The sequence below is a fragment of the Kryptolebias marmoratus genome, linkage group LG5, assembly GCF_001649575.2.
Source record: "Kryptolebias marmoratus isolate JLee-2015 linkage group LG5, ASM164957v2, whole genome shotgun sequence".
Lineage (NCBI taxonomy): Eukaryota > Metazoa > Chordata > Actinopteri > Cyprinodontiformes > Rivulidae > Kryptolebias > Kryptolebias marmoratus.
This window is the reverse complement of record NC_051434.1, coordinates 1050744-1062259: the sequence shown is the minus strand read 5'-3', so window position 1 is coordinate 1062259 and position 11516 is coordinate 1050744. Positions and strand designations below refer to the sequence as shown.

At 51.7% G+C, this 11516-nt stretch overlaps 3 protein-coding genes across 7 annotated transcripts in view; 1 reads left to right on the top strand and 2 right to left on the bottom strand.

Annotated features, from left to right (window-relative positions):
* The window catches only part of tekt2 (tektin 2 (testicular)), a 6401-nt gene extending 5252 nt beyond the window's left edge, over positions 1-1149 (bottom strand). For both annotated transcript variants that reach the window (XM_037975779.1, XM_037975778.1), the window contains exon 1: positions 190-1149. In XM_037975779.1, coding sequence (XP_037831707.1) covers positions 190-344 — 155 coding nt within the window. In that variant the 5' untranslated portion in view covers positions 345-1149. The remainder of the gene's footprint in view (positions 1-189) is intronic.
* A 493-nt stretch (positions 1150-1642) lies between these two features.
* usf2 (upstream transcription factor 2, c-fos interacting) lies at positions 1643-4692 on the bottom strand. Its single transcript, XM_037975784.1, is given in 10 exon segments — positions 1643-2195; positions 2421-2549; positions 2621-2712; positions 2794-2852; positions 2937-3021; positions 3094-3298; positions 3300-3461; positions 3544-3659; positions 4232-4275; positions 4551-4692. Coding segments are annotated over 10 exon segments (1020 nt in total). The 5' UTR covers positions 4589-4692; the 3' UTR covers positions 1643-2105.
* LOC108250646 (lamin-A) overlaps positions 4271-11516 on the top strand; it is a 9414-nt gene continuing 2168 nt past the window's right edge. Inside the window, exons 1-13 of one of the 4 annotated variants that reach the window (XM_017440629.2) lie at positions 4271-4390; positions 6521-6759; positions 6939-7286; positions 8545-8701; positions 8778-8903; positions 9023-9193; positions 9422-9547; positions 9687-9907; positions 9997-10279; positions 10610-10717; positions 10808-10927; positions 10995-11051; positions 11241-11438. In XM_017440629.2, coding sequence (XP_017296118.1) covers positions 6949-7286; positions 8545-8701; positions 8778-8903; positions 9023-9193; positions 9422-9547; positions 9687-9907; positions 9997-10279; positions 10610-10717; positions 10808-10927; positions 10995-11051; positions 11241-11438 — 1905 coding nt within the window. In that variant the 5' untranslated portion in view covers positions 4271-4390; positions 6521-6759; positions 6939-6948. Of the gene's footprint in view, positions 4391-4701; positions 5235-6520; positions 6760-6938; positions 7287-8544; positions 8702-8777; positions 8904-9022; positions 9194-9421; positions 9548-9686; positions 9908-9996; positions 10280-10609; positions 10718-10807; positions 10928-10994; positions 11052-11240; positions 11439-11516 lie in introns of those variants that run through there. The other 3 variants (XM_017440630.3, XM_017440631.3, XM_017440628.3) reach the window with 3 other exon arrangements.

The window sequence follows — 11516 nt, the reverse complement described above, 5'->3', positions numbered from 1 at the left end:
GTCAGAACCTGTCAGAACCGGGTCTTCTGCAGGAATAATAACTTTAAACACAGCCCTGTTTGAAAGGAGCAGTCATGTCAGAATGTTACAGCAACACTCACAACAATGTTTGTTTGTTTATTAGAAAACAAACAAACAAACAGGAAACACATGGAGTTTACTGAACAATAACAATAAAAACAAACAAACCTGTAAACAAAGTTACAAACAGACGGAACGGCTTTAAAACTCCAGAAGGTTCGGGTCCGTTCGGCGGCGCGAGGTGTTGCTTCTGTTCCGGTTTCTATGGCGACGGCCGAGGGGGCCGTCTCCATGGCAACGAGCCGACACACGAACACAAACATTAGCACGAAGCTAAAGAGACCGTTAAAAAAAAGGAATACATCAACAAACAGGGTTCTGAGTCAGGAGTCCAACAAACTCTGGACCTCATGAATCCAGATCAGAACCAGAACTTCACAAACGACCGTGACAGCTGAGGCTAGCTGGTTAATTCTTGCTAGCTTGAAGCGAGTTTTAAACCCGGTTCTGTTAGGGGTTCCACAGCTCAGAGTCCAAACAGGAAGTCTGAACGGAGGTTTTATTCTTAAATCTCAGGTTAAAATGGAGGATTTTACGTCAGATTCTGATGACGTCACGGTCATGTCTGAGCTTTCTGAACCAGACATCGTAAAGTTTGTAGTTCAGAAGAGACATCTTTCTGAACTACAAACTCTTCTTCTGCTGTCTCTCTGCCGGAGGACTGATGGTGTCCTCTCAGAGGTCAAAGATCAGAGTTTTCTTATCTAAACAGGAAGTGAAGACTTTCAAACTTCTCATGTCTCTCAGATTAGATGTTTTCCCCACAGTGACTGAGGTTTACTTTGGTTACCATGGTGACTGGCAGCAGCTTTAGGATTTCAGGGATTCTTTGTACTTCCTGTTTGTTCTCTCCTCCTCCCAGGATGACTCTCAGCTACTACCACCCCAGACTGTAAGGCATCCCAAGTAAAGCTGGTGGATTTACTTTAATTTATCTCCTCACTTGGTGGCGCTGTTTCACCGCTTTGATTCTAAACAGTTTATAAAATATGCTCTAAAGTCCCATCATTTACAGAAGAAGTAACTCAAAAAAACAGTTTAAAGATATATTTAACTTATCTATAAAACCTGATCCAGAGTCAAACATGAAATCTGTAAATAAAATGATTTAATTCTTTCAGCAGATAGAAACAAACTGAACCCAGATTTTCTACAGGAAGTTGGTTTTACCTCCTTTTTTTTAAAAAAAAACCAACTTATTTTTATTCTGATTTATGGACCTGAACGTTTCTTTCCTGGGTTCAATCAGGAGACGGTTCTCGCTGCTCTGACCCGGTTCTGACCCATTCAGGTGTCTGCAACGCTGAGAGGTCATTAAACCAGAAACAGGACAGGAAGCTGGAAGCTGAAGCCACAGAGCGCCCCCTACAGGCTGGTTCCAGCACGTCTTTTAATCCCCGCCCAGCGGTTATTCCTCCTTCCTGTTTGTTCAAACAATCTTTTTAAACCTCGAGTTCTTTGAAGTTTCGGGGAGGAGTCAGGAACAGGCGGATTCAAACAGAAAATTCCCGTCTTCTCCTCCAGATCCGCGGGAACCAAACACGTGACCTCCACACATCACTCAGGTAGAAAAACTCAGGTTTTATTGGGTCAGAACCATGAAACGTCCGAGCGGTGGGGAGTTTCAGTGTGAAAGCTGCTCCAGAGGACAGCAGGACAGGAGGACGGAGGACGGAGGACTGAAAGACGTCAGCTCAGAGACATGTCCTCGTCCCGCTCCTTCCTCGCCGCCTCGTGAGCAGAAAGTCTGAGTGAAATCGCAGCAGATTCAGGGATCAGTTCTGTCCTTAAATAAATCCCCGCCGAGCCGAAGCTTCGGCTCGTCTCGGCTCCCTTCGGCTCCCTTCGGCTCGGCTTCACAACAAAACAAACAAAAAGTGCTAAAAATAAAAGACGTGGAGATAAGAAGTTAGAATTTATAAAAGTGAGTTACTCTGTGACAGTTCGGTCCTTTAAAGGACAGGACTTCCTGTCCTCCGTCCCAGGCGTCTCTCCGTCTCTGTCCCCCGCCCCGGGGTCAAAGGTCACTGCGGCGTGTCGTCTCCGTTGACCTCCACGCCGTGTTGCTGCAGCTTGGCTTGAAGCAGCGCGTTCTCGTTCTTCAGCTCCTCGATCTGCAGGAAGAGAAGAAGAAGAAGCTGGACTGAAGGGAACAGGAAGGGAACAGGAACCGAAGAGGCGAAGGTTCTGATGTTTGAGCCGTTACAACAGAACCACAGGAGAACCAGAACCAGAACCCGTTAGCATCTTCAGGAAATGGTTTCAGTGAAAGTAATCAAAGCCGTTCTCTGATCCAGAACCTTCTGGTTCTGGTCCAAACTGAGCCTGAGCCCGCGGACCTGTTGTCGGAGCAGCTCGTTCTCCATCTGGACCCGCTCCACCTCCTTGGACCCGTCCTGCAGCTGCTGGTTCTTCTGCCGCAGCTCGCGGATGTAGTCGCAGGCTTTGGACAGGATGCCTCCTTTACTCTGAGGAACACAAGCAGACGTCAGCGCCGCGCTGTAATCTGCCACCTGATTGGCTGCTGGCTTGTTCTCACCGCTCCGGTTCTGCTGTCGATGCTGCAGTCCGGGATCAGCTTGGACAACGTGACGATCCAGTTATTGATCTTGTCTCTTCTTCTTCTCTCCACTGAAAAACATAACGGGGACACTGTCTGGGTCTCGCTCGCCGTTTGATGGGACAGATGTTAAAAGGAGGCGGAGCAGGAACCTTCGTTGTGCTGCGCTCTCCTCTTCTCGTCCCGGGGGGCCCGCGGCGCCTCCACCTTCCTGCCACAAACAGAAACAGTCCTGAGGAGCGCCTCCCGGAGGCCTGGAGGGGAACTGCGGGATGTTTTGCTAACAGGGACTCACGTGGTGAAGGTCTGCGTCCGCGGCACGATGGTGCGGGGGCTGGTGGTCTGCAGCACCTCGGGGGGCATCATCACGTAAAACTGACCTGCATTTGATGAGACAGACGGTCAGAATGACGCCACCGCGCCGCGCTTCCCGCAGCCGAAGGTTTCCTCACCTCCCGCCTGCGCGATGGTCGGGTCGGCGGCGGCCTGCACCGACACGGCCGCCGCTCCATCGCTGACAGCGGCGGTGGGGAAATAAGCGAAGCGTGTTTCTCCTCCGACGGTCTCCCCGCCGGGACTCCCTCCGTTGCTGAAGGGGTTCTGGATGACGGCCTGCGGGGTCAGAACAGCAGAACCGTGTTCGGTTTCTGAAATGAGGAGCAAAGAGGCCTCTGACCTTTGACCTCTGACCTTTACTGACCTGAGCCACGGCCTGAGGAGCTCCAGTAAACGCGGCGGTGGAGACGACGCTGACGGCTCCGGTTCCGTCTGCCGCCGCTTCCAGCTGGTCCTCCGACACCTGGACGACCCGATAGGTCACCTGCGATCGGAGCAGAGGGCAGACGTCCGGGTCAGAACCAGGCCGCAGCCTCCAGAACCCACCGGGTCTGATCCGACCTCACCTGTCCTCCGCTGTTCTCTGTGCGGAACTGATACTGAACGCCGTGGTCCGTGAAGGCAGCCTGAGGGACGCTGGTGATGGTGACGGCGGTGTGTTCATCTGCCCCGACGGCTTCTCCTGCAGGCAGACAGGCAGACACACACACACAGAGACATACACACACAGAGAGGGAGACACAGAGACACACACACACACAGAGAGACACACACACACCTTCAGTTTGTATCCAATCAAACTAGTTTTTTAGACAGACTCCTTCTGCTTATTTTAGCTGTTCTTTCGGCTCATTCAGGCAGCTGCTGCTCCTGTTAGCTCATAGCTTGTTTTGCTAACTTTAGCTAACCTTTTGCATCTTGTAGCTTTTAGACTTTCAGCTACTTTCAGGTTGTTCTAGTATTTTGTCAAAGTGAGCTAGCCTTTTGCTACTTTTAGCTTCTGGGCTATAGTTTCTAGCTAGCCTTATAGACTTTTAGCTACTTTTAGCTTGTCTGCTTGAACTAATTTCAGCTGTTGTTTTTGTCATATATGTGGAGAAACCAGATGTTTTGTATAAACAGATGTGCTGTCTTGAACCCATCCAGATGTTCTGATTAAACCCAGATGTGTTGATTAAACCCAGATGTTCGGATTGAACCCAGCTGTTTGCCTTGAACCCATCCAGATGTGTCTCGGGTCACCCCGGCCCCCACCTTCCTGCAGCTGCACCACCTCCTCTGCTTCCTGTTTGTCGTGACTGAAACAGACAGAAAACAGCAGTTAGACCCAGACCGGCTCGGTTCGGAGGAGGCACAGCGCCTCCAGGCGGAACCATCCGGCTCTGCCCGGGTTCCTGGGAACACTAAGTTCCGGTAAAAAGACAGACAGAACTTTGTGACCCAGAACCCAGCTGCGGTTCGGCTTATTATTCTGCTTTAAACTCAACAGGAGGTTCTGCAGAACCCCGTCGGCCCCACAGCCCGCTTTGATCTGGGTTCTGGTTCCGGAAGAACCGGGCCGGCAGCCTCTCACCTCCCCGAACCCTCCAGGTTCTGCTCCAGCATCTCCATCGGGCCCTCCCGGACGGTCGGAGCTGGAGGTTCTGATCACGGGGACAAACACCCGGGTCATGTGAGGGGTTCGGTCCGGGACACGTGAGGCTCCGGGCGGACACGAAGCCGACCGGAGGCCGCAGCTGCGGAGGAAACCGGCCCGAGCTCCGGTTCGGTGGCGGATCCGCGGGCTTCCGGGCTCGGATCGGCTCTGAAACAGCTGTAGGCTCGGGCCGAACCCGGTTCTGGTGGCGAACCCGGACGGATGGGTTTGTTTTCGTCCTTTCTGTCCTCTGCGGAGCTCCGCGGCTGTTTATCCGCGCAAACTGCGCCTCGCTGCGCGCCATAAGAACCGGAGTGGACTCCCGCGCGCCTCTCACGACCCAGCAGAACCGAACTTTTACCCGTTTTATTCGCACTTTCTGTGTGTTGGACCTGGTGTTGTGAAATGTTAGCCACGTGACTCAGATTTCTCCCGGTTTCCCGGCTTTAAAGCGGCTTTTCTGGGTGTTTTTCACGCTTCCCTCCCGGATTAAAGCGGCTTTATTCGCGGTTTTTCTGGATCTCGTGTTTGTTGAAAATTAAATGTTTCCTCAGAAACTCACCCCGCCGGTTCTGCTGCCGTCCGGTTCCGTACACACACGTTCTGGAGCTTCTGGCCCAGGTGACCCGGGAGATCCAATCCGGGTTTTCACACAAACCACATGACAACCCGAGCCGAACCGAGCCGAGCCAGGAAACGGTTCCTGGTTCGGCTTCAGGGTTCCTCTGTGACTCACAGCTGGCCAGATGTTTCAGAAAAACTAAACATTCAGCTGCTAATCAGCAGAAGACACATTTATCAGCTGCAGAGGGTGGAAAAACAGCAAAAAGACAGCTAAAAACAGCAAAATACCAGCTAAAACAGCAAAAAGACAGCTAAAAACAGCAAAATACCAGCTAAAACAGCAAAAAGACAGCTAAAAACAGCCAAAAGCTAGCTAAAACAGCAAAAAGACAACTAAAAACAGCAAAAAGACAGCTAAAAACTGCAAAATACCAGCTAAAACAGCAAAAAGACAGCTAAAAACAGCAAAAAGACAGCTAAAACAGCAAAAAGCTAGCTAAAAATAGCAAAAAGCTAGCTAAAATAGTAAAAGGGTAGCTAAAAACAACAAAAGACTAGCTAAAAATAGCCATGACTAGCTAAAATAACAAAAGAATGGCCAAAAGTTATGAAAATTTAGCTAAAAAATAGAAAAGATTAGCTAGAAGTAGCCATGGGTTAGCTAAAATAGTAAAAGGTTGACCAAAAGTAGTAGTAAGCTAGCTAAATGCAGCTAAACGCTAACAAGAATAAGCAAAAGGCTAGCTAAAATCAAAAAAGCTGAGCTAGAAGTAGCAAAAGGCTAAAAAGCTAAAATTTTAAGAGGCTAGGTAAAAGTCAAAGGGTTGCTAAAAGTAACAGAGTCTTGCTTAAATAGCAAGAGGCAACAAAACAAAAAACAAAAGCCTAGCTAAATAAATCAAAAGACTAACTAAAAATAGCAACTGGCTAACTAAAATAGGTAAAGAATGGCCGAAAGTAGTAAAAAGATAGCTAAAAACGACACAATGCAAGCCAAAAGCTGCAGAATGCTAGCTAAAAATAGTAAAAGCATAGCTAAAAGCAGTAAAAGGCTTGGTAAACACAGTGATAGGTAGCTAAAAATAGTAAGGAGCTAAAAGTAGCAAAGTGTGAGCTAAAATAAGCCTGTTCCAAAGAGAACTGAAGCTCTTAATGGGTGAAATGTTTGTAAATAATAAAGTTCTTGTTGTTAAAACTTCCTGCTGAGGATCAGGTTTTCTGTTTACGGTGACTCCATGTAACGCAGCAACAAGAAGAAGAAGAAATGTTTTTTTCTGTGGGTCTGACGGAACAAAGCGACTCAAACTGTTTTGTGTTTAATCAGCTCGGCTGTTTTCTTTCAGGACCAGCCGAACGTTTAAAGGATCTGAGTTTGTTTGAGCAGACGGTGACTCATTCATTCAGCAGCAGAAACAGAAGTGCCAAGCTGGAGGCCGGCCTCCCTCCTCTCCACCCATCTCCACCCATCTCATTCTTTCCTACACGGGCAGAACCGAGAGCAGAACCGAGCCCGTCTCTCTGACTTCACAGCGAGCCGAAGAAGATCCACAAACTTCAGTCTTCACTCGACCAGATTGAAAAGGTAAAGCATCTTTGGGTGGAGTCGGGACCCCGCCCGTGACTTTTCATTCATTTGTTGGTTTTATGGAAGAAGAACCAGACAGAATAATTAATGACAGGTTTATTTAAAACTCTTCACCAGGCGGGCCGAGCGAAGAGTTTGATCCAGAACCGCTAAAATCTTCATTAATGTTTCTACAGCTCAGGTGAAATGGCGACACCCAAGAACACCCCCCGAGGTGGGAACACTCCGCTGTCCCCCAACCGGATCACCCGGCTCCAGGAGAAGGAGGACCTCTGCAACCTCAACGACCGGCTGGCCGTGTACATCGATAAAGTTCGCTCCCTGGAGGCGGAGAACGCCGGGCTGCGCCTCCGCATCACCGAGTCCGAGACGGAGGTGACCCGCGAGCTGACGGGCCTGAAGGCCGCCTACGAGTCGGAGCTGGCCGACGCCCGGCAGACCCTGGACTCTGTGGCCAAGGAGCGCGCCCGGCTGCAGCTGGAGCTGGGGAAGCTGAGGGACGACCACAAGGAGCTGAAAGCCAGGTGGGTCCCGGGGACGGGGACGGGGACGGAGGCCCTGAGACCCTGAGAGTTTAACACCAGGAGCAGAGGAACGTCTCAGGTTACTCTGACGAAGGCTGATCTGATGGTCCTCCTAACTAATCCTTCTCTTATCGTTTAAACTTTTTATTTTCTGTTCGATCTGAAAGTCTGTTTATTTAAACCTGAACCGGACCTGATTCTGAAACATGAGGTCCGTTCAGAATCAGGTTTTATTGCTTCTGTTTCTCAGACTTCAGTGCAGAAACTGAAGGGATTTGAATGAATGAGTGAAACAGTGAAGGAGTGAAGGGGTGAAGCAGTGAAGGAGTGAAGGAGTGAAGGAGTGAAGGAGTTAGTGTGGAACCAGGAGCTGATGAAGCCGCTCCCTCCTCATCCTCGCTCTGATGACTAACTCTTTCCTCCTGAACCATCATTAGAAACGTGGCACAGCCTCCTTTACTTTCCATAAATATGGAGAAATTCTCCCTGTGTGTGTGTGTTTATGTGCAGGTGTGTAGGTGTGTAGGTGTGTGTGTGTGTGTGTGTGTGTGTGTGTTTGGCGAAGCCGGGCCGTTGCCATGGCAGCTAAACACCAGCGGCTGTGGTTTGTGGCTCCCAGCATCATGGGACAAGCTGCAGTGAGTCATATCCACTGAAGGCTTTCCTCAGGGGTGGAGCTGAGGGGGGGTCAGGGGGGACTGGGGGCCCAGGGAGGGACCGGGGGGGCGGGGCCTAGCACCCACTCAGAACCGCCCCGAGCTCCCAGCAGAACCAGAGAGAGGGTCCTTCAGTTTTTAAACACTTTGTGTTTCACTTTAATTTTATTGCCTTTGTTGTTTTTGTTTTTTATTTTATTTTATTTGTTTTTGTTTTATTGTTTATTTTTGCCATTCAGCTCTTCGGTGCATCTGGTGTTTGATTACAAAATAATAATCAGCTTTAACAAATAAAACTAAAGTAAATCATGTAATCAGGATTCTCATCCGTTCTAAAACATGCAGGCGGCCATCTTGGAATGCCTGATGTGCCACAACAGGACAAAAAATAAACAAATAAATAAAAATAATAAGAAAAACTGTTTTTTTTAGTCTGTAAACATGACAGATTCATTTTAGCCTTTAAACAGGAAAAGCTTTTATTCTGAAAGGACTCTTCCTTCAGATCTTAAACCTTGTATTTTATTAAAGAATTAGACTTTATTTTGAAGAATTTTCCTAAATGAAGAACAGAAACTCCTTCCGGTTCTGTTTCCAAACAGGAACACCAAGAAGGAGTCGGAGCTGACCGCAGCTCTGCAGCGCCTCAAAGACCTGGAGGCTCTGCTGAACTCCAAGGACGCCTCCCTGACCACGGCTCTGAGCGAGAAACGGAACATCGAGGTGGAAAACCGGGACCTGAAGGCCCAGGTGGCCAAGGTAAGCAGGCGTCAGAACCTTTCCCGGTTCTTCCAGCAGATTCCTGATTTTCCACTCTGGTGTTTCGGTTCCTCAGCTGGAAACCAGCCTGGATGATGCCAGGAAGCAGCTGCAGGACGAGATGCTGCGGCGGGTGGACGGAGAGAACCGCATCCAGACTCTGAAGGAGGAGCTGGAGTTTCAGAAGAACCTCCACTCTGAGGTCAGACCCGCGGTGTCCAGTCCTGGTCCTGTTTCTGGGCGACGGACAGGGGGACAGAGACCCCCGAGGACCTGGGCTGGACACCCTGCTGAGCGTCTCCTCTGGCATCTCTCGGACAGGAGCTGCGGGAGATAAAGCGGCGCCACGAGTCCCGGATGGTGGAGCTGGATAACGGCCACCAGCAGGAGTTTGAGAGCAAACTGTCGGAGGCGCTGGCAGAGATGCGTAACCAACACGAGCTGCAGATCAAGCTGTACAAGGAGGAGATCGAGAAGACCTACAACAGCAAGGTAGGCCTTGGACAGAGCCGGGACAGAGTCCCCACACAGCGTTCTCAAAGGTTCCATAACGAGAACCGCTTCAGGAAGTATCTGAACATCAAACCCAGCTGTGTCAGGGACACCACAAGACCAGCTGAGGGGGTCTGTCCAATCGAGACGGGATCTTTTCTGTCCTTTCAGTTCTGGACGAGGGTTCTTTATCCCAGGTCTGACGCAGCGTCTGGTTTGTGTCCACAGCTGGAAAGCGCTCGGCAGTCGGCCGACAGGAGCAGCCACCTGGTTGGAGCGGCTCATGAGGAGCTGCAGCAGACCCGGATCCGCCTGGAGTCCACATCGGCCCAGCTCAGCCAGCTGCAGAAACAGGTCAGCAGGAAGCGATAGGAGCCGAGGACGTCCTGGGACATCCTGGGACATCCCAGGACGTCTCGGGGCGTCCTCCTGACTTCCCTCTCGGGTTCAGGAGCAGAAAGAATGAAACCTTTGGTTCTTGTTTCTGACCCAGCTGGCGGCCCGCGAGGCGAAGCTCCGGGAGCTGGAGGACGCCCTGTCTCGGGAGCGGGACACCACGCGCCGCCTGCTGGGAGAGAAGGACCGGGAGATGGCCGAGATGAGGCAGAGGATGCAGCAGCAGCTGGACGAGTACCAGGAGCTCCTGGACGTGAAGCTGGCTCTGGACATGGAGATCTGCGCCTACAGGAAGCTGCTGGAGGGCGAGGAGGAGAGGTCTGTCTCAGCCCGCCGCCGCGTCCCCGTCCTCACGTCCGTCCCGGAGACACGTCTGCTCACCTACAGTCTGTGCTCCGTCCCCGCAGGCTGCGGCTGTCCCCCAGCCCTCCTCCCACCAGGGTGACGGGAAGTCGCTCCTCCGCCTCGGCGTCCCACTCCCGCCTGGTCCACAGCAGCGCCCGCAGCGCCCGCAGCTCCCCCGCCAAGAGGCGCCGCCCCAACGACACGGACAGCGAGGCGTCCAGCTTCACGGGCGGAACCGTGGCCCGGACCCGCATCACCCAGCAGGCCTCGGCCAGCGGACGGGTCACCGTGGACGAGGTGGAGCTGGACGGGAAATACGTCCGACTCAGCAACAAGGCCGACGAGGTGAGGGGGGGGCTAACAGTAGCAGCTGAAGGCTAACAGTAGCAGCTGAAGGCTAACAGTAGCAGCTGAAAGGCTAACAGTAGCAGCTGGAGGCTGACAGTAGCAGCTGAAAGGCTAACAGTAGCAGCTGAAGGCTAACAGTAGCAGCCGAAGGCTAACAGTAGCAGCTGAAAGGCTAACAGTAGCAGCTGAAAGGCTAACAGTAGCAGCTGAAAGGCTAACAGTAGCAGCCGAAGGCTAACAGTAGCAGCCGAAGGCTAACAGTAGCAGCTGAAGGCTAACAGTAGCAGCCGAAGGCTAACAGTAGCAGCCATCTTCTTCCTCCTGCAGGATCAGAATTTGGGGAACTGGCAGCTGAAGCGGCAGATCGGTTCCGGCGCTCCGATCATCTTTAAGTTTCCACCGAAGTTCATCTTAAAGGCCGGTCAGAGAGTCACGGTTAGTCCAGAACCCCGACCCGACCCGACCCGACCCGACCCGACCCGAACCCCGGACCTTTTAACCTCCTGCTTTCTCCTCTGTGGTCAGATCTGGGCGTCTAACGGGGGCGGAGTCCACAGTCCTCCTTCAGACCTGGTGTGGAAGACTCAGGCCTCCTGGGGGACCGGGGACCAGTTCCAGACCAGCCTGATCAGCGCTGGCGGCGAGGTGCGGCTCCTTCCTGCTGTCAGAATAAAACTGACCTCGTCAGCAGTTTAACCCAGTCTTCTTTCAGGAGATGGCGATGAGGAAGGTCATCCGCACACACTTTGAGGATGAAGACGAGGACATGGTGAGAAGATTAAACCTGAACACTCGCAGAGCAGTAACCTTTCTGTCTGTGGTGTTAGTAAAATATCTCATCAATCAGAGAACAGATTTTAATGAAACTCAGTCATTATTATTCCAGGTTTCACAATAAAAGCACGATTCGAACGTGTTTCTGGTCTAAATGTTCTGGTTCTGCTGCTGTGACCTTCAGCAGGTGGCCCACAGCACCTGCGCAGACGGCGAGTACAACCTGCGCAGCCGGACGGTGGTCTGCGGCTCCTGCGGACTTCCTTCAGACAAGTCCAGCAGCTGCTCCGTGTCGTCTGCGTCGCGCTCGTTCCGCAGCGGAGGAATCTCTGAGGGGCTGGTGCCGCAGTCCTACGTGTTCAGCACGAGCACGCCCCACAAGGTGGGTGTAGACCTCACAGGGAGGGTGAAGACCTCACAGGGAGGGTGAAGACCTTCAGAGGGAGGGTGAAGACCTCAC